Here is a 21,925-nt window from a genome sequence, read left to right on the forward strand (position 1 = left end):
ATCCACTCCCAGAGCACCCACTCCTTTTTTCCTAGCCAAGACAATGTCTACAAGTGTTACTTCATTTCTGCTAAGAACCTATATTCTTTTCCTTTTCCAGGAAAATATTACAAAGAGTATTGGGAAAAACAAGGGTATCCTGTCTCCGCATTTCTTTTGCTAAATAAACCAGTCCCTTTTGAAGTATCTGTATTCATGGGAATCTGTACTCTAACTTAATCTTGCTTTTGTAGTATACATAGTTTATAACTGGGCTGTTAAATCTACATATAGTTTGCAGAGCTTTCATCACAGGTAAGTGGTGGGATGTACTGTTGCACTGCAACCCCTCTCTATCAGCCATGTTAATGTAAGGGAGCCACAAAGCAACAAGAACCTCCCCCCCAAGGATCAGAGTTTCTCCACAATGGGTATGTCTACACAAGACATTTTACTGCACAGTAGACTAATCTACTGTGCAGTAAAGCATTACCATCTACAGGAGTACAGCATTTACTGCACAATAGATTAGTCTACTGAGCAGTTGCCTACTACCAGTAACTACTATGTAGTACTGCATGTGTAGACTGCTTACCTGGAACTAATTGCTCTTGGTCAGCTCAGATAACAGGGAGAGGTAAAACTACCCACTCCCCCAGCTGCTGCTTTCCAGCCCTATGCTTCAATTGGCAGATTGGGGCATAGGGCTGGGAAACGTTCCCTGTCCTGGCTGCTGCTTTCCATCCCCGTGCTCTGGATCTGGAGCTCTGATCAAAGGGGACATTTTCCAAGCCCTATACCTTAATCTGCTGATCAGGGCATGGGGCTGGGGAAGCAGCAGCTAAAGGAGGGAACAATTTCCCAGCCCCGTGCCCTGATCAACAAATCAGGGCACAGGGCTGGGATGCAGCTGCCCCACAGGTGGGACAGCTTTCCCTACTTCCCTGGAGACCAGGGCTGGACTCCAGTGCCTCCTGTCTGCCCAGAGCTGGCACCTGGGCAACCCTAAAGCTTCCCCTACCTGCTGTAGGGGGCACAGCAGGGCTGGAATAGCTTTGCACTGAACTGCTCCCCTTGGGAACAGATTTGTTCCTAAGGATAGCAGCTTTAAGGCCAGTTTATGGAAATGGGAGGGTCCTCCCTTGCTTGATCTGAGGGTCTTATGGCTAAGGGCAAACAAAACTCAGGATGATCCAAACCCCAAACTTCTGAGTTTGGGCCTGCAAGTAGGCTGCCCACCAAAGTTTTTGGAAATATATGAAGCCCCAGGTGTGGGTAGAAGTTGTTTGCTGGTAGTAGGGCCAATTATGGTTCTGGACTCTTGGATTTGGCTAATTTGGCCTCAGATACAAATTAAAAAACCCCAAAACACCCAAAAGAAAAACATGTAGATGCTCCACTGGGGAAAGCTTACTGCCCATTAATAGCATGCGTAGTCCCCAGTAGTTCCAAAACTAGTATAGGTGCTTCTCTGAATTCTCTTTTCCTCAACAGCCTACGGAATAAGGGTGTGCTATAACTTCAGAAGAATCAGCAGTTGAGACGTGACAACTGGCCTATTCCTGATTGTATCTTCAGACCAATATTTAGCAATATCTATTGTCTTAGTTATGAGAAGGTCTAGCTACTTTAGTGACAAAGATATTGGTACCTGCATTGGCTAACACTGATGGAAGTTGCACAGAAATTTTGCTGGAACATGGAGTGTGGAGGTAGATTTTTCACATTTCTTTTGAACGACAGAAAATAGTGAAAGCTGCTGCTACCCTCAGAAGTGTTTGTCCTCTTGTGACGTTATGTTCAGTGAAATGCAACCAATTCACATGATGAATCAAGGCAAGCTTTTCAACATAACAAGCAGGTAACATTTCCCCAATTGCTTAAGAGGCAGATGTGGAAGGGGAGAGGGGGTGCAGTGGTGCACTCACAACCTGCTTTGATTTCTTGCCCCCAAAATTTTAAAGCCAACCGTCAAACAGGGGCAGCAGTGTTTCTGTTCAGGGAGTAGGGAGGGACTCACTTGACCTCCTGGCTGATTATCCTCTTCTTGATTCCTGCTAATCTCTCCCAATTCCACAGGTGTCAATGACTCTCTCTCCTTTTAATGGTCTTGATTTTCTATTGTTCAAGCTACCTCTTATTCTGCAATATTGCTGTCTGTTAGCCCTTCCTGGTAAAGTCTGTCTTCTATTTCACTGCCCTGCAGTCCGTTTTGGGGTGTAGCTAAAGCCCTTAACTCAAGTATGGTTATATTAACTCGGGTATAGAACGACAGAGAAGTACTGCAGGCACCGTGAAGATGCTCAAGAAGGCCAGATTTTGTTTTATGAATCTGAATAAGAGCCATACATTCTAATATTAAAGAAGCCAACAGACAGACTCTTTGTCTGTCTATCCGTAATGCTTTATCGCATTCGGACTGGTTGTCTCAGAAGCCAGAGTGCGCTGCACAGCCAGAGACACGCGGCAGAGCGCTGGCACAACAGCAGGGACTGAGGGGGCCAGAACGGAGCGTGAGGCCAGGGGAAGAGGCAGCCTTGCCTGGGAGCAGTGTCATTTTGCGCTGCCTAAGGAGCGCTTACACCGGGGTGACTGTGCGACCAAGCCGGGGTTGCGGAAGCCGCCCAAACTTGCTGTGTAGCAAGATCCTGAGGGCCCCACTGCGCGGGAATTTTGGGTGGCGCTCTTCCCCCCAGGATTGCCCACACAGTCACACCTTACCGTGGGTTTAAGCGGCTCGAAGCCAGGTGCTCCAGGGCAGGATGATCAAATCTGCCCTCCTCAACTCCCGACCCATGGTGGGGTGGCTGTGCCTCCCCGTTTAGGTCCTCCAGTATCCCAGGATCTCTCACACTGCGGCCTGTACAGCAGGGATAGACAGGCACCTGCCGGTGTTACCAGGTCTACAGTACAAAATGATCGTATTGGAAGCTCACAATGATCGTCCTTGCTGAAAAACTATGCAAAGAAGCATGCAAATAAGCTGTTGTCGTCTTTACTTTATATTTGCCGGCGATGGAGTGAGACATGGGTCACCCGAGTGGAAGCGTGTCTTTATTTGGAGGCCAGCTGTCATAAACCAAGGGCTGGCCGCAAACCCCGAAGCCCCCGGGAGTGACCGGGGCTTGGCAGACATGAGCTGTCCCGGACCTGCCCGTTCAGGGTTAGCTCTGGGACGGTCACTGACTCTACAAGGGGTGACAGGAGCGTACAAACGGGGTTATGCTACCCGTGGCGGCCCCGACGCGAGCCCGGGGGAAGCTGCTCGTGTCCCCGTGCCCGGAGCTGCCCCCGCCCCCGACCTTACCCGCAGGTGCAGATCTGACACAGGCAGCGGCGCTGCGCCGCCATCCCGCCGCGCGCGCTCCGTGCTGCCCCGCCGTAACTAGGCAAGCGCTCGGTCGCTTAGCAACCGCTCCCGCGTCGCTCCTGCCCCGCCCTGCACCGCGCGTCCCTCTCCCGGCATCCGTATCGCGTCACCGCGGGAGGCGGGGGAACAGTGTTGCGCGCGCCGGCATCCACTTCCGGCAGCGGCCGGGTGGCTCCGTGTGGGGGAGCGGGGCAGGCACGGGGTGAGTGAGGCCCCCACCTCGGTCTGTGGTTGCGCAGCGGTCTCGCGCTGTCCTGGGCGGCATGGAGACTCCCCCACCCCACCCCCTGCGGCCCGGGTTTCCCCAGTGCCGTCACACTCTCGTGTGTGATGTCACCCCTGTCCTGTGTCCTTTCAGTGTGGTCCCAGGGGCAGGCGCAGGCCGCAGCTCCACTTCTAGGCAAAGGAATACAGGTGTCTGCAACCTGGCAGTGGGGGAGGCGGCATCCCTGCAGGCTGCGGCCCCAGTGCTGGGTTTGAAACACCTCTGCGATGCCTGTGTTCCCGGGCTGCCGGCTCTTCCTCTGCCTCTGAAACCTTCTTCTAAGTCTGTTAATTGCAGGTGCCGTCGTCTTGGGCCTAAAACGCTGCTTGCAGAACCGTGCAGCCATGGTTCTTGCTAGTGTGGGCAAGATGGTTGGACTGCAGAAAAAGACGGCGAACATCAGAAACATCTGTATCCTGGCCCACGTGGACCATGGTAAGAAGGAGCCTTTTGCTACAGGCTGAAATGGAGATGAGCGCATTAGGAGGGGGTGGTTTTAAACCCTCCCGTTCTCCTGTCCGCTCAGGTTTCGGTGCCACTGAAGTCCAGGGGCAGGTTTAGAAGGCCTCCTGCACGGTGTCACCGCGTCTCCTGTTGGTTGTAGTACGTATGACTTGTGAAATGGGCAGTGCTGGCAAAGCAGGGGGTCTGTGACCGTATAAGTCAGGCATGCTCAACCCCCCAGCTTGAGTGGTGTCGTTTGGCGTGTGGGGCCCCCGTTGGGTCTGGAAATTTGCAGCGTTAATTACTGCTTCTGTCCTGTGGGGAGCTGCACAGGTTGGATAACATGGTTCTGCATGTCCAGTGGGGCTGGCACAGGACTGGATTGGGTAGTGCCCAGGTTGGATTGGGGATGGATGGGGCCAGATCAAGCAGCATGGGTCCAGATTTGGGCTGTACGTGGCTAGATCTGGCAGCCAGGGGGGTGTAGCCAAATTAGGAGAGACAGAGCGCCTGTGGACATGCAGGTATGTTGCTCTGACACATTGTAATTATAGTGCAGCAGAGATGACGTGACTATGCTGGAGCATGCTAATTAAACCATTTCGGCAGTCTCCATGTCTTGTATTCAGCATCCCTGCACTTCAAAATGGCAGCGGGGGAGCTTTAACTAAAGTTTATCAAACAAGCATTATTTAAAGCACCCCTGCTGCCATTTTGAAGCGCAGGACACTGAATACACGAGACGCTGCGGGTGCTTTAATTGGAGTGGCTCTAGGAGCCACTCTAAAGTGCCCTCCCCCCACCTCCAGAGCATGCGTAAAGACGCCCATGGGTTTGAATTGGGACAGCATGGATTTGGATTAGGGCGGTGCATGTCTGGATCTGGCAGTGTGGGTCCAGGTTGGGCAGCATGCAGCAGGATCCAGCAGTACAGGTGTAGATGTGCATAGCTGAATGTGATGACATTGGTCTGGATTGAGCAGCATGTAGCCAGATTGGGAAGTGCAAGTCTGGATCAGAGTGGCACAAGGCTGGATCCAGCAGCATGGGTCCAGATTAGGTGGTGTGTGACTGGATTGGGAGGCATGGACAGAGATGTGGTTTTCCAGAAAATGTTGAATTGGAAAATTGTCCGGATAATTTTCCAATGCCCTAAATGGAGAGTGACCTGATTTAGTATGTTTGAGCTATAGTTTTATTTACTAAATAAAAAAGTACCCCCATGTTAATTTTATGTCCCAATAGTCACATGTATTTGAACTGAAATATTTGATTAGGAAAAAGATTAAATACAGCACACTTAGTGTGGTTTAAATGTTATAGTCAAACAAATTCAGCGCTTTATATGGAAATAAATTATTTTTATTGGAATACTTGTAAAAATGCAAAGACAGGACACAATAGCATGCACTTCCCTTACATTGCTTGTTTAAATTTTAAGAAAAAAACTGAAGGCTTTGAAAACTATTCACACGCTAATTTTAGCACACCCAAAGAACTGTGCATGATATGCCATGCTTTGGTTTTGACTTGACCTGCACAGCCAATTAGGTGAATTCATAACTTGATTTTTGGTTTGAATTATTGTCAGTGTATTTACCCTCCTGTTCACAAATCAGTAGAACATATATGTACTCTCTCTCACACTTCCAGGGGATAATCACCTGCAAAACATTAATCACAACTTTGAAATTGCCAACCTTGCCTAACATTGTATTGGCATCCATTCATTGTTACTAATGAATTTTATGAAACAATGACTTCTTAGAAATAGAAACTTTCCTACAGAAAAATAAAGCATTGGAAAATTTTCTGCCCCACATGTCTCAGCATGGGTTTTGATTATGGTGGCATGAGTCTGGATGCGGGTGTGTGGGATCCGGCCCATGCACTTGGCTGATATTTATGCCAGTTGTCACAGCAGATCCAGACTAAGTGAATAAGAAATGGCAAGTGTAGCAGTTGAATACTGCTTCTTTCATTAAAGCGATCAACCTGTTTGTATGAAAAGTCTCCTGGTGCAGACTCTGTGTGTGTGTGTGTGTGTGTGTGTGTGAGACAATTAAACTTGGAAAAGGGTCCCAATATGTTAGACCTGCACCAATTTACCTTCTCTACGGTTTTTCACTTACATCCATGTAATATATGTGTGCATATCTTGTAACAGTATGAAAAGTCTTGAACTTTTGACTACTGAGTGGTTTTTAATTGTTTGGAGTGTTGGATTTAAAGAGTGATGGAAATAGTTTGTGCAGGAGGCACATTTTTATTTGATGGTTGTGTTGGGTTTTGTGCTGGATGGTGATTTAGTGGAAGAAATTCTTTATGTAAGTGCAACTGGTAATTTATAACAGTGGTTGTTTTAGGAAGTTAATGGAGGAAGCTATTGTTTAATGTTAGTGTGAAAGCATGTTTACCAGATGGCATTTATTTTTTTTCAACAGTTTTTCCTGGTTGCAGTTAGGGAGTTAAGTATGTATGTTTTTATAAGGATGAAGGCTGGAGGCATGGTTTGTAAGATTCTAATCCAGGTAAGTAAAATGCTTTTAAATTAAGTTTAGAGTTTCTTAGGAGTTTTTAAAGAAATCTTTAGGCATGTTGTTAGAAACTGTCCTTCAGATAAACCAAAAATAGTAGAAGAGTATGTTACCAGACCCTCTGGATGTGCTTATTTAAGCAGAGTACCTTGTTTTTCTTTTCAGGTAAAACCACTCTAGCTGATTGCCTGATATCTAGCAATGGAATTATTTCTAGCCGCTTGGCAGGAAAGGTAAAGTTACAATTTAATAAACAAAATGTTTAAAGTCTATGTGTACAAATTTAACAATGGGTGTTCAGGGGATTTTTCAAGATATGCTGTAAATTTTCTTTTGCCTTTGATTTCGCATTTAAATGCAAATTTGACTTTGCATTCAAATAATATTTTGTGAAAATATTTTTACATACTAATTTGTTCTTATGTTTTTATTTTAGCTGAGATATCTAGACAGTAGAGCAGATGAGCAGATCCGAGGAATTACTATGAAATCTAGTGCTATTTCACTGCATTTTGAAAAAGGTAATGTAGAGATGCTGGAAGGAAATATATAGATACTTGGAACTGAACTGTCCTCTTGCTTCTGGATACAGTTTATCATGGTAAACTACAAACGTGTTGGTTGACATGCTGTTTGTTGTAGAAATGTTCTGTGGGTGGTAAGACTCTTAGTTTTTCTTGCTGCCTTATATTTTAGAGGTGATTGATTTGCCCTATCAAGAGTGAAGGAAATTTTCCATGTTGTGGACAAAAAGTTTAATTAAAAACTTGAGATTCCAAGGTTGCTGTCTAAGAGGCGCAACATCAGAACCAATGGCTTTTTTTGCAGAAACATAGCCGTAATTAAGAATAGGTAACTTTTTCATAGAACAGCCTTAGACAACTGATGCATGCCATTATATGATGGATATATGAAATGATTCCCTGATTGGATTATTTGCTATTTTTCACTCAATGTACAGGTTTTGGGGTAATTGCCAAACAGAGTTACCTGACTAATTTTGTTGAATAGTCTCATTTGTTTAGACTAGTGCTGCTCGACCTCTGGGCTGGGCCTGTTTAAAGTTAACCTATTTAACAATTTCTTTGCCTCCATTTTTCTGAGCAGGGACCAGGTCATACCCCGCCCCCACCGGGATCCCCAGTGGTCCCAGGGGAGGTGCAGCCAGGCCCAGGGTCAGAGAGGACCTAGTCAGGGAACTTCTTATGGGACTGGACATGTTCAAATCAGCAGGTCCTGACGATCTCCACCCCAGAGTGCTGAGGGAATTAGCACAGGTCATTGCGGGACCTCTGGCACAGCTTTATGAGCACTCATGGTGCTCTGGCGAGGTGCCAGAGGACTGGAAAAGGGCCAATGTCCCCATTTTCAAAAAAAGGGAGGAAGGAGGACCCAGGAAATTATAGGCCTGTTAGTCGTACCTCGGTCCTGGGGAAGCTCTTTGAGAAAATTAGCCAGGTGCACATCTGCAAGGGTCAAGCACAGGAGTGTATGCTTAGGGGCAACCAACATGGGTTCATTAGAGGCAGGTCCTGTCAGACCAACTTGGTGGCCTTCTGTGACCAGGTCACAAATTCGCTGGATGCAGGTGTCGCGGTGGACGTAGTCTTTCTGGACTTTAGGAAGGCCAGGGCAGGTTACAGGGGTGGGTGGACGAGAATAAGATGGGATTCAGTACTGACAAGTGCAGGGTACTGTACCTAGGGAGGAAGAACCAGCAGCATACCTGCTACCTGCAGGGAGACCAGCAGGCAATGGGAGAGTCCCTGTTGCCCCGAGCACTACTGGGAGTAACAAGGAATAACGGCCATAAGTTGACTGAGAGTAGATTCAGGTTAGATATTAGGAGACACTACTTCACAGTCAGTGTGGCTAGGATCTGGAATCAACTTCCAAGGGAAGTGGTGCTCACTTCTGCTCTAGGGGGTCTTCATAAGGAGGCTAGATAGACACCTTGCCAGGGTCATTTGACCCCAGCATCCTTTCCTGCCCATGGCAGGGGGTTGGACTTGATGATCAGCTGAGGTCCCTTCCGACCCTACCAGCTATGAAACTCTGGGTCTGGGGGTGTACATGGGGCCAGAAGGTTGAGCATGATTGGTGCAGATATGAACCCTGTTTCCTGTGGAATGCAGTTGTTAAGTTTTGTAAACCTGAGAAATCACTGAGATGTGAATATTTGGAATTTTCTCTTTTTTTGTGGTACAGCTTAGTCTTAATTTTGGCATTTCTTATCCTTCAGTTTATGTTCCCTTTTGCTGTAGCAGTTCTTCAGCAAACTTACCTTTTTTCTCATACAGTTTCTTGGACTTGACTGGGAGATTTGCTTAAGGCAGAGTTGCACACCTCATCTGGCCCCAGGGGCTCGGTGAGAGACTCGGCCAGTGTGTGGGCCTTGTCCAGAGCATGGGGCAGGTCCATGAGCTAGATCCTGAACATGGAGCCTTCTCATCTGGCCTGTGGGCCTGGAATTTTGCAGTGGCAGCATTCATTGCTGTAGTTCCTGAAGCTACTGAAGTTGCGGCTCCTCCTGCTACCAAATTTTTGGTCCCCTGGGCCATGTGACATGGCTTTGCCTGTGGTAATTCCTACAGATCTAGAAATTTGGCAGCAGGTTGAATGGCAGTAGCATTAATTGCTGTGGCTCCAGGAGCTGCAGCAATTAATGCTGCTATTGTTCACCATACCACCAAATATCCAGACCCATGGGGAGCTCCACAAGCCAGGTGACATAGTTCTGCAGGCTGTATCTTGGTCACCCTGGGTTTAATCTATGGAATATTCTCTCAAGCAAATGGGGAGGGAAGGCTGCTTTCCCAAGGATTAGAAGCTTGTTGCCTGGGATGTGTAAAATGTGTCTGTACAAAACCGCTTGATGAAGAAGCTGGAGGCTGAATTAGAAGGGTGCAAGTCCCTTCTCTCTTATTTCCCCTATTTGTTTTGATATGCTAGAAATTGAAGCTGCTGCTGTTCATTTTGAGCGGCTTGGTGTGGAAGCTGCTTAAAGAGAAATGGCTCTTATTGCAGGGTCAGAATTTCCATTTGTTAAAATGCTTAGTATCATCATGCAGATGTATTTAACCTGGAGAAATTTCACTGTACAGCTATGTTGTCATAAAAACATTATCTTCTAGTACAGGTTTCCCTCACTTTTTATGCAGGTTCTGTATGTGTGAATTTGCTTTTATGCGATGACCCTATTTATACCAGAAATTTGTTATATGCGGGGTGTGATAGAAGTCCTCAGGCAGCTGCTTTGTGCGGTGCATAGTCTCCATTGTGGATGTTCCAGTTCTTGAAGCTTCACTTGGCAGCCCCAACCCACTGGTGTTCGAGGGTGATGAGAGCCCCATGTCTGTTGATTCTCCTATGGATGTTACCCTGCGTGTACCTCCTACCAGTGATGTGGAGTCTGACATTGAAGACTCTTCACCGCCCTCTCTTCACACCAACTAAATATTCACCACTACCCTGTGCTTGTGTGTACTGGCTGCTGTTGGTGGATACCAAAATTGTCTTGTAAAAGTAGTAGAAATGGGTCTTGGGATCAGTACAGTCAAGGTCTTGGAACGTATAGCTATTTGTTACATTGTAAACTGGTTTCCTTTCATGCAAATTCAAGTTATAGACCGTTTTCCAGGAATGCATGTACATAATAAAGTGAAGAAAACTTGTAATTGTAAGTCAGAGGTAGTGGATGCATTTGAAAGTTAGGAATTGAAACTGACTGAACCATATTGCCATTGTATAAGTTGTATACTCAGATTTTTGTAAAGCTTCATCACTTCTGAATATCTAAAGATATTTTAGTAACAGTTACATTTGCTTAAGTGCACCTTGCTCATGTGATTCTTGAACATCTCTTGTTAAGCATGGAGGATTCCTTTTCATAGTGAACCACTCTCAGTTGTCTTATAAGCACTTATAAATCATTATTTAGTCATTTAACTCTTGACAGTTCATGGTTAGAATATCTTCCACTAGGCCATCTAGGGTGAAGTGTCTAAAGATATAAGGTGTTTACAAAAACAACTAAGCAGAAATCTAGGTGTTAGGTCCCTAAAGTACATGGGTACTCTGTGGATTTTTCTAAAGGGCCTGTCCTCATTGCTTTAATACCTTTTGAAAATTCTGGTCTTTTGTGTGCTTGTCAGCCACTTAATTAAAGACATTTAATATTAACAAGTGGCTTTTTCATGTTCTCTTTATATGTTTAAAATTTTATCTGTTTAATTTTAGGTGATCAGCAGTATCTGATTAATCTAATAGACTCCCCCGGTCATGTGGATTTCTCTTCAGAAGTATCTACTGCTGTCCGACTCTGTGATGGCTGTATCATAGTGGTGGATGCTGTTGAAGGAGTCTGTCCACAGGTGATATACAATATTTACTTGAGAGTGAGGGTGGGGAAGAGAGAATAAATTAAAATATTACAGTTTAGCTGTCTTAAGTACATTAACAGAAATGAAAAATTAGCTAGTGGCCACAAGTTTATAAAATGTTGTTTTGATGAATGGTAACTTTGCATGTAAGACGTGATAGAAGTTAGTTAGATTTCTAGTAGTGTTGATTAGCCAGTTTGCTCAAGAGATGAACTGTAGAATGTGTTTAGGAATTTATAGTTGAAATACTGCTGCCATAGTGTTGGAGGAGGAATGGCATGTTCTTGCTAGCAATGGGGTATCAGTGCAGTGCAGAGGCCAAGAAGATGCAGAAGGGCATAGTCTTGTTTAGTTTTGTTTCTGTGTTATTTTTCAAAGGCAAGGTTTTCTATTTACTGCCTTATTTTATTATATTTAAGGATCAGAATTGCCCAAAAAAATTTTAGTCTGTCCTACTGTGGCCAGAAGTTTGTAAAAATGTTTGATTCCATAATTTTTATTGTTTATGGAATAATTCTGTAGTAATTAATTTAATTAAAAAAAAACACAGCCTGAAATGCTATTTGAATTCTGGTATTAAAAATTATCTTGAACATTGCAATACCTTGGCGATCGTAAACCTTCCTTAGCATTTTCATGGTCTCCCTCCCTTAACCCCCTTTTGTTTTTTTCCTCTGCTAGACTCAAGCAGTTCTGCGACAAGCATGGCTAGAAAATATCCGCCCAGTCTTGGTGATAAATAAAATTGATCGCTTGATAGTGGAATTGAAGTTCAATCCCCAGGAAGCATATTCTCACCTTAAGAATATATTGGAACAGGTATGAAGGCTACAGGAAAATATTCAAACAGAAGATGTTGTTTTGTTTTCCTTTTTTTTTTCTCAGTGTTTGAACTGAGACCGGGGGCAACATTCTGTTTTTAATATTCTAATGGGAAGTAGAAATAAAGGTAGTTTTGTGTGATCAGTTTTCTTTACCTTCAGAAAAACATGCAATGTTTTTTTCTCCTTTAAAGTGAGAAGAATGAATGCTGTTACTTAATTCCTACTCCTGTTGTCTTTTTTTGTTAATTTAGAAGCTTGGCCTCTTGAAGGCTCAGACCAAGTGTTGTATACAGCTTTGAAAATAGTATTAAATTCTTCTCAATAAGCTGTCCAGAAGTATTGTCAATTACTAATTAGTCTGCATCTCAAGTATGTTTTATGGGAAAGATATTTTAAATGGTTTTTTTCTGACTATGGATTGTCTTGCAGTTTCTTGGAAGTGGGAGACCACTATTTAATATTCAGTAACATTGGCTTCCTTATTTAGGGGGTTGAATTTAATCTAGCTTTAAAGGTCTTAGTGTTTACACATTTCCTTATAAATTCAGTTTGACATTACTGTAACTGGAGAGATGTCTCATTTTTATTTATTTATTTTTACTGGAGACTGTTTCACACTTCATTCTGTAGAAGAATATCTTTTGTAATTGAAGATTAGTAACTTTATAAACAAAAATAGTCTGTACTGGAACTGAAGTGCTCCAAATATCATGTGAAATCTTTAGTTCCATTTAAATCCTTGATAAAACTACTACCTTCAGGTGGGCAAGAATTTATACCTGTATTTATAGATGCCCAGTATCTATACCTTAAATTTTGTGCTGGCACTTAAGCATGCGGGCTTTCAATTTTTAAGTAAGTCACAAGAGTGCAATGTTGAAATCTGTGAAGTTATGGAACACTAACTTTTTCTGTGGCTTTACATATCCTTCCCTAGGTTAATGCTGTCACTGGAGCACTATTTACTTCTAAAGTTTTGGAAGAAAGAGCTGAAAAAGAAACAGAAACTCAAATTATTTCAGATTCTGTACCTGGAGACCAAGTTTATGACTGGAGCGCTGGCTTAGAAGACACTGATGATTCACATCTTTACTTCTCACCAGACCAGGGGAATGTGGTTTTTGCCAGTGCAATAGATGGCTGGGGTTTTGGGTAAGTCAGTAAGTCTTAAGATTTCATTCCAGTCTTACTTTTTTACCATCTAGAATGCAAAGACAGCTGAAAACCTCTTGGACAGATATAAATGCTGTTCAGAGGTAAGCATTTTGCATCTCTCTCTATATCCAGTTATATGTATATGCAGTGGTGATGTGTAGGTGCACCCCCTGACAGGCTGCACGTGCTGGTGCACCCCCTGACAGGCTGCGCTCCCCGCTTAGGTGACGGGCAGGGGGGGCAGGAGGCAGTGCCGGTGCCTCCCACTGTGAGCACCGGCCAGGGAGTGGGAGCACTGGCTGAAGTGTCAGGAGTGCTGTAGCTACTTCTGGGAGTGTTGTGACCTATTCCTCATCTGTGCAGTTGGTTGTGGCGGGGACCACTCCTCCACCCCCCTGGTTGCTGACTAAGTGCTGGGGGGGCATGTGCCCCCCTGACTCAGGTGGCACCAGTCACCCATGTGTGTATACTATATAATATTTTCCCCCAGATGCTCTAATTTGTGTCCTTGATACTAAATCCTCATTTTTTTTTTTAACTTTTCTATAGTATAGGATCTAGTTAGTACATTTCATGTGTTTGCAAGCATACAAATTTCATATTGGTTTTCTTGCCACTGTATGAGGATGGGGTTTGTATTTCAGCAGATACTTAAATAAATGAAGAATAAAAGGAGAACATATTTCGTAGATCACAGTACTTTGAAGCTTGTTGTCACTTACTCTTTTTCATTTTTCTTCATTTGCTTTCTTATTTTACTTGTTCTTAACATTTTGTTCAGAAAACAGTAAACCATGTGAAGATTAAAGACATTCTGATTACTTGCCACAAGGTGGAGTGCTTGTCTTTATCTTGAATGTATAAATAATCGGAGAGAGAGACAAACTTTTTTTTTAAAGATTATAATAGAAAATTGAATTCCAGTAAGTACAGAGTGTTTGTTTGTTTTTAATTCAAGACTAGTTTTGCTTGGTTTAACAGGTTCCTGTGGAGTTTGTAATACAAACCCATCAGTTTTCAGCCAGCACAGAAGAACTGGATAGTAACGTTGATTTCTTTAGTTTATTTACTCTGAATAACGTGTCAAAAGAGAACTTATAGGTCAAAAGAAAAAAGATTTGTAATAATATTTCTTACAAGGAGGGATTTGTCCGTTTTTTGTTTTTAATCGGTCAGTGGTCCCTTTAATACTCACTTCATAGCAGAGAGAACTGCCAGGTCTGCAGTGCTCAATGCTAGATCATGATGCTGTATTTGTGCTCCTGGCTGATTTTGACTCATTTGAATTGTCAGTAAATTTGTCCTCCAAGAGGCTTAAGTTAAAACAGCTGCAATAAAAATATAGGATTGAAATCTAAAAAACTATGTTTTATATAGCTTTGGAAACTAGATTCTTTCCTTGGAAAATTTGGTTTAAACACAAAACAGGGCAAGGGAGGGGAAGAGCAAGAGAGAGAGAGCATATCTTGGAGGAGGGATATTTGTCTTACCCTTTCTTTTCTACTTTAGTAGGAGTATGAATGCAGGTGAGAGTTCTTGGTGGACGTATATGTAGGAATAAGATACTCTTAGTGATTTCTTGAAAAATACAAATATTATTTACAGAAAAGAGTTAATCAGATTTTAATTTTAAATACAATTTGTTCAAGTAAAGTGTGTCTCTTGTCTTTCTGATTGAACATATGCATATTCAGTTTTCCCCCAATTTTGCAGACTGGCAATAATTGTTATTTTTTGCTTTTTCTGTATTACATTTAATCAGTTATGAGCCATGAATATGTTTAAAATAAATGCAATGAATGTGTTAGGCAGGAGAGTACTTGCATTTTCTAGAGAGATGTAGTTAGCTATGTTAGCCTGAAGTTAGAAGGCAGAGCCGGCTGGGACCTTAGAGGCTAACTCATTCAGAGAGACATGAACTTTTGTAGGCTGCAGCCTGTTTTGCCGATTGCTGTGACAGAATTAGCTGTAGCCTACAATTTTTGCTTCTCTGAATGAGTTGGCCTCTAAGGTACCTCTCTGCCCTGTCATCTGCCTATTTTCATTGCCTGTCAGTTAATAAGTAGTATAGTCTTTCTGATGGCAAACAAAATGAGATAATAATCATTAAACTTGTGGTATTCAATGAGGTTCAAAATAAACCTCAAGTTTTAAACAACACTTACAGTATATTAGTCTCTTTGGATATCTGTTATAGCAAATGTTCACTTGGTCTGATTTTTATAACATTAAATGTACAGCTAATTTTTACATGCTTTTCTTTTCCTGATTGTAGGTGTTACACTAAAAATATATGTAATGTTAATAGTGATAGATCAACATGCTTCACGGAACATTTAAGTTATAGTTGCATAATCTTTTCAGGTTTTTTTTTTGGGCTTTGATAATAGCTTTGCTACACTGAGAGTATGTTGCAGTTTAAAGTAGTACAATAAAGTGTGAAATTATTATAACTATTTAACCAATTTCAAAATGCTTTGTGCCTTTTAAACAAGTGTTATAACATTTCTATTTTTATGCTGAAATAATAAAACAATTTGTAGCTTAAGTGGTTTTAATATTAACACAATTTGAGGAGGAGCATATTAAAACAAAAAAGCAAAGATCAAGTTTCAGGGAGAGAACTTTGGGTTTAACATAATGATATAGAATTAATGTTATGAGTACTTGCACATAATCTGCTCAGCTAGGAGTTGCTAGCTGTAATTATCTGATGCTTTCTCTTCATCTCAGTTTGCTTGATATTTATAACTAACTATAAGTAGGGACCTACTCAAATTGTGATTTTTTTTTTTTGTGGGAAATCCAAAAGTCAGGTGATCTCCATGAAATCAATGGGGGGTGGGGGAAGAAAAACCCAAACTTACTAACAATAAAATGCTAGCTCCCCAGTGGGAACCAGCAGTCCTGGCTGCACAACCTGCTAGGGGGAGGAGGACTGCCGGCACGAAGGTGAGCAGGTAGGATGGCTGCTGCCTCCTGCCCCTTGCTGCTGATTTGGCTAAGAGGGCTGCCTGTCATGACCCTGCCCCCTGACCCTGGGCTGTGCCCTCCAGCCCAGCCCCTGGAGCAGGGCTGCGGGTGGAAGAGTCCAGGGCCTGGGCAGGTGCTGTGGAGGGCCTCTGGGCTGGAGGCTCGTGGCCAATTCAGCCCTGAGTTCTGCCTGTGGTGGCTGTTCCTCGGGTCTGGGGAGCTCCTGCAGCTGGGCCCCCATGGCTAGGCCGTTGGACGCTCCACTTGCATTGTGCCTGGCATACAGGGAGGCCGAGCCAGGAGCCCCGTCTTGGCCAGGTGGTGTCCCCTAGTGCAGTGGTCTCCAAACTTTTTTGATCGTGCACCCCTATCAGTAAAAAAATTTTGAGCACCCACCGCCAATATATGTATATTTATATAAATATAAATAGAAGTTCTAATATTTTCTTCCTACACCCCAATGGATCATCTTGCCCACCCCCTGGGGTGCACGCACCCCACTTTGGAGACCACTGCCCTAGTGGGCAGGGTGCTGTGGACCATCCCTGTGGAGCTGCACGGGCTGGGACAGGCTGCATCTCAGGTACTACTGAGTGCCCCTGCCTGCTGGCCACAACCCAAGTCTGTGGAACCACAGCGCAGCCCCCGCTTCCCACCTGGTACCCACTCTCCTCTGGCTGCCACCTTAGAATCATAGAATGATGGGAAGTTAGGGTGGGAAGGGATCTCAGGAGGTCATCTAGTCCAACCCCCAGCTCAAAGCAGGACCATCCCCAACTAGGTCATCCCAGCCAAAGCTTTGTCTACCCAGGTTTTGAAAACCTTCAAGGATGGAGCTTCCACCACCTCTCTGGGTAACATGTTCCAGTGTTTTACTCCCTTGCTAGTGAGAAAATTCTTTCTCATATCTATCCTAAACTTTCCTTGCTGCAGCTTGAGACCATTGCTCCTTGTTCTGTCATCTGCCACCACTGAGAACAGTCCAGCTCCATCCTCTTTGGAACCCCCTTCAGGTAGCTGAAGGCTGCTATTATGTCTCTTCTTCTCCAGACTAAATAGGCCTAGTTCCCTCAGTCTTTCCTCAAAAGTCATGTACCCCAGACCCCTCACCATTTTAATTGCCCTACACTGAACTCTCTCCAATTTGTCTCTGTCCTTTCTGTAAAGGGGGCCCAAAACTGAACACAGTACTGATGTGGCCAAACCAGGAATAATCACATTCCTCGACCTACTGGCGGCACACTTTCCAGTACAGCCCAGTATGCCATTAGCTTTCTTCACAACAAAGGCACACTGCTGACTCGTATTCAGTTTATTGTCCACTGTAACCCCCCCGGTCCTTTTCTGCAGAGCTGTTGCCCAGCCAGTCAGCTCCCAGTCGGTACCGCTGCATGGGATTGTTCCATCTTAAGTGCAGGATTTGCAGTTGTCCTTGTTGAACATCATGAGATTCCTTTTGATCCCATCCTCCAGTTTGTCTAGATCACTCTGAATCCTAACCCTACACTCCCCCAGGTTGGCGTCATCTGTGAGTTAGCTGAAGGTACACTCTATGCCATCTTCCAGGTCATTGATGAAGACATTGAACAAAGCTGGCCCCAAGACGAACCCCTGGGGCACTCCACTTGATACCGGCTGCCAAGTAGACATGAGCCACTGATTATTATTTTTGGAGACTGATGCTCCAGCCAGTTTTCTATCCACCTTACAGTCCACTCGTGAAGCCCATATTTCCTTAGCTTGCCTGGGAGAATGTTGTGAGACTATCAAAAGCCTTGCTAAAATCAAGGTATACCACATCTGGTCTCCCCACATTCACAGAGCCAGTCATCTCATCATAGAAGGCAGTCAGGTTGTTCAGACATGACTTGCCCTTGGTGAATCTATGCTGACTGTTCCTAATCACCTTTTTCTCCTCCAAGTGCTTAGAAATGGATTCCTTGAAAATCTGTTCCATTATTTTTCCAAGGACTGAAGTGAGACTAACTGGTTTGTAGTTCCCTGGATCTTCCTTTTTCCCTTGCTTCAATATGGGCACTGTGGTTTGCCCTTTCCTAATCATCCAGGATCTCTCCTGATAACCATGAGTTTTCAAAGGTGACTGTGAGGGGCTCTGCAATCGCATCAACCAACTCCCTCAGCACCCTAAGGTGCATCCCACCTGGGCCCATGGCCTTGTACATGCCTAGATTTTCTAAATAGTCCCTAATCTGTTCTTTTACCACTAAGGGATGCTCACCTCCTCCCCAAATTGCGCTGTGTGGTGCAGTAGTTTGGGAGCTGCCCTTGCCTGTGAAGAGCGAGTCAAAAAGGGTATTGAATATTTAGCCTTTTCTGCATCCTCTATCACAAAGTTTCCCCCTCCATTCAGTTAAGGGACTCACACTTCCCCTGATCCTCCTCTTGTTACCAACATACTAGTAGAAACCCTTCTTGTTGCCATTCACATCCCTTACTAGCTGCAACTGCAATTGAATTTTGGCTTTCCTGACTTCATCCCTGCACGCCTGAGTAATGCTCTTACACTCATCCCTAGTTATTTGTCCATGTTTTCACTTATAAGCTTCCTTTTTGTGATTTAGTTTACTGAAGAGTTCCCTGCTAAGCCAAGCTCGTCTTCTGTCATACTTGGTAGTCTTCCCATGCATTGGGATGGTTTGTTCCTCCACTCTCAGACTTATTTCAAGTACAGCCAGCTCTCCTGTATTCCTCCCCCTCAGTCTGGCTTCCCAGAAGATCCTGCCCATGAGTTCCCTGAGTTGAAATCTGCTTTTCTTAAGCCCAGGGTCCTTACACTTCTGCTGTCATCTTTCCTTTCCTCAGGATCCTAAACTTGACCATCTCATGGTCACTGTGCCCCAGGTTGCCATCCACTACTACATTCCCCACCAATTCTTCTGTTTGTGAGCAGCAAGTCAAGAAGAGCATGATCCTTAGTTGGCCACTCCAGCACTTGCACCAGGAAGTTGTCCTCAGTACTCTCCAAAAAACTTCCTAGATTGCCTATGCGCTGCTGTATTGCCCTCCCAGCAGAAGTTAGGGTGATTGAAGTCTTCCATGAGAGCCAGGGCCTTCTACTAGCTGTTTGAAGTCTCATCCACCACTTCTTCCTGGTCTGGTGATCTATAACAGACACCCACTATGACATCACCCTTGTTACTCTCCCCTCAGACCCCCTGTGCCAAGAAACTCTCAACAGGCCTGTCACCACCTTCATACTGGAGCTCTGAGCAATCATACTGGTTTTTTTTACATGAAGTGCAACTCTTCCTCCTCTTCTTCCCTTCCTGTGCTTCCTGAACAGTTTGTATTGGAGGTGCACCGATACAACGGTCTCATATCAGATCAGGACCGATATAAGGAAAACTGACATTATCATCAATCAACCTTTTTTGGCTGGTAGTGTCACTGATAAATGCCCCCGTGTATGCGCATAGCTGCAGCGCAGCATGCAGGCAGCCAGGATCACAGCCCAGCAGTGTCTTGCTGGTAAGTTGGTTGTGAGGAAATGAGCTTGGTGGGGGGGCAGATTGAGGCCCCAGCATTGAGGGAGGGAGTAGAGCAAGGGGTATGCTATGATTTTTCTTTGTGCATTTGAAAGATGAATATTTAGCCTTTTCTGTCTTCCAAAAAACAAACAAACCAGTTAGGTAAAAACAATACTTTTCTGATAAAGGTGAGGTGATGTTGGTAGCCTTGTTTGTCAAATTCATTGTCTGTCACTTTTGTTGAACCGTTAGTTTCTTTGAAGGCAGCTTGAATGCTAATATTCCAGAAAATGTAATGGAAGAATATATACAAAGGACTAGATGACAAGTATATAAAAAAACCCTTAATCTGGAGGTGATTAATGATGCTCTGATAAGGTAGCAGAAAATGGAGCTGATTTTGTCCTTTATTTATATTTTGAATCTACTGTGTTCTTGATATTTGGGTGTACAGGTCATTGGATATAGAGTTGGCACAAGACTGAAATGTAAATAAGATGCCAGGCTGTGATTTAGCCTCACATGAGTAAAGGGTTAGGAACCTGGCTTAGGCTTGTTTGTGTGTTTTAATATATTGGTGGGCTAAAGAGAATTGATAAGCTTTCTGATTACGATATGACAAAACAGTACTGATGAAAGATGACATTTTAAAATTGTAATAAATTTGTTTGCATTAAGCAGTAAATCTCTGTGTTTAAGATTTCCCCAAAGATTAATTGGATCATTTTCTGTTTAGGTTACTTAAAGCTCTGATTTGCTTCTTCAGTGTTCTGGCTTGAAATTATTTTTGTATTGTATTAGTCTCGGCATATAGAACAGCATCTCAGCAAAGAGGCAGGTGGGACTCATTTTGGAATCTCTTTGTTTGACATGCTCTCAATCTTTTTTCTTTTTGGGATTTACTATAGAACGAGTAAAATAATTTGTATTACACTGCTCTCTACAGTATAATACAGATTGCTGACTTTGAGAAGTTTTGGTGTCTCTTGTTAGGTTAGTGAAGTCCTGACCAGGAGCCTATGTGTATTAGATCCCAGAGTGCTATAAATAGCATATATACTTGTATTTTTCTGCATGTAAAACTTGTATTTTTATTTCATTTTGTTTTTAGTTGGATTAACATAGGGCATGGACGGATGTATAGCAATTGTATTAGTATTAAAGGATACCAGGATACGCAACTATGGTACAACTGTTAAGTTTGCATGGTTCTGTAGCAGAAACAAGTGTAGCAAACCACTCCATTACCTGTATTGCTACAGGATCATGAAGATGTAGCAGTTACAGCCTAACAGATGATGCATAGTTTTGAGCAGCAGTTAAATCTCCCTTTCAAATAAGCTAAAATGTAAGTTTTTCCCACACCATAATTTGTCCAAGGGACCATTTCTCTCCCCCTTCCCCCTTTTTTTTTTTTTTTCCTCCTTTTCAGTTGTTGGCATGCTCAAGTTTGGAGACAGCAAAGGCAAATATTGCATATATTCCCTTTAATGGGAAAAGGAGCATTTATTATCTTAATTAATCTCAGGAGGATGTGTTCAGGCTGCCAGTAGGACTATCTAATGAAATGTAGGTCAGTGAAGCATTTGCTCAATCAGGGCAGGTCCAGATGGTTTTTATGGTACTGTTTCTAAGAATATTCCATGTTTTCATGGCAGAGTGGGTAAAATCATTAGATGGCACCAGCCTGATCCATCGCTGATCTGCTTTAGTCATAAGCTCCAGGTATTGAAAGGATACAGTAAATATGTATGTAGCAGCCTTGACACTGCAAATCATGAGGGCTTTTTTTCTATTCCCCTCCTTCTCCCCTGCACTTCCAGAGCCTTGGATTAACTTCTGAAAAACACCCTTAAGTTCTTTCAGAGTCATAGCTTATAGTTTACTAACTTCTGGGAGGTATTGAGGTTCCCTGTTAGCTATGTGATGTCTTGAGCCCAAGCTTCTGTGGCCTTCAAGGACAGATGATCAGATCCCAGAGTGCTATAAATAGTATTGCCTCAACAGCACGCGTGTGTGTGTGTGTGTGTGTGTGTGTGTGTGTGTACACACTTGGGTTTTTCTATGTATAAAAATGCTATAGAGCATATACAGGTGTTGGATATCCATATTTGGATATACAGTGAGATGCAAAGCGTTTACCTCTGAACAGCATTTAAATCAACCCAGGATGTAGAGGGTTGTAACAGGGCAGTCTGGCCCTTTTAAGAGGGAGTATGCAGCCCTGTTGAGGAAGCCTGGCTGTGGATGTTAGGTAATGAGGGAATATCCTATTATCAGTTTAAAACCCTGGGGGAAACAGCAAACTGTGTAAAGCAAGCTGGGTGGCAAGCATCCACAGTGTGGAGCCGGCGGCAGCCATGGCAGGGCCTGTATGGCACTGTCTGTGGAGCCCAGGGCAGTTGTCTTGATTCGCTCCACCCCCCCACCCCCTCCAGGGATGGCCCTGGCCACCACCCAGTGCCCTGCAGTGCCACTGCTCTGCCTCTGGTCCTGTGTGCCACCCCT

The 21,925-nt window shown here is 43.8% G+C and overlaps 2 protein-coding genes across 2 annotated transcripts in view; one reads left to right on the forward strand and one right to left on the reverse strand.

The window, feature by feature from the left end:
- The window catches only part of SAXO2 (stabilizer of axonemal microtubules 2), a 25,943-nt gene extending 22,589 nt beyond the window's left edge, over positions 1-3,354 (reverse strand). The window contains exon 1 of the mRNA XM_019533696.1: positions 3,287-3,354. Coding sequence (XP_019389241.1) covers positions 3,287-3,330 — 44 coding nt within the window. The 5' untranslated portion in view covers positions 3,331-3,354. The remainder of the gene's footprint in view (positions 1-3,286) is intronic.
- A 519-nt stretch (positions 3,355-3,873) lies between these two features.
- EFL1 (elongation factor like GTPase 1) overlaps positions 3,874-21,925 on the forward strand; it is a 166,667-nt gene continuing 148,615 nt past the window's right edge. Inside the window, exons 1-6 of the mRNA XM_019533698.1 lie at positions 3,874-4,049; positions 6,761-6,828; positions 7,032-7,116; positions 10,835-10,968; positions 11,659-11,796; positions 12,739-12,953. Coding sequence (XP_019389243.1) covers positions 3,959-4,049; positions 6,761-6,828; positions 7,032-7,116; positions 10,835-10,968; positions 11,659-11,796; positions 12,739-12,953 — 731 coding nt within the window. The 5' untranslated portion in view covers positions 3,874-3,958. The remainder of the gene's footprint in view (positions 4,050-6,760; positions 6,829-7,031; positions 7,117-10,834; positions 10,969-11,658; positions 11,797-12,738; positions 12,954-21,925) is intronic.

Source organism: Crocodylus porosus, unplaced genomic scaffold (genome assembly GCF_001723895.1).
Source record: "Crocodylus porosus isolate Cpor-Errol unplaced genomic scaffold, CroPor_comp1, whole genome shotgun sequence".
NCBI classification, from domain to species: Eukaryota; Metazoa; Chordata; order Crocodylia; family Crocodylidae; genus Crocodylus; species Crocodylus porosus.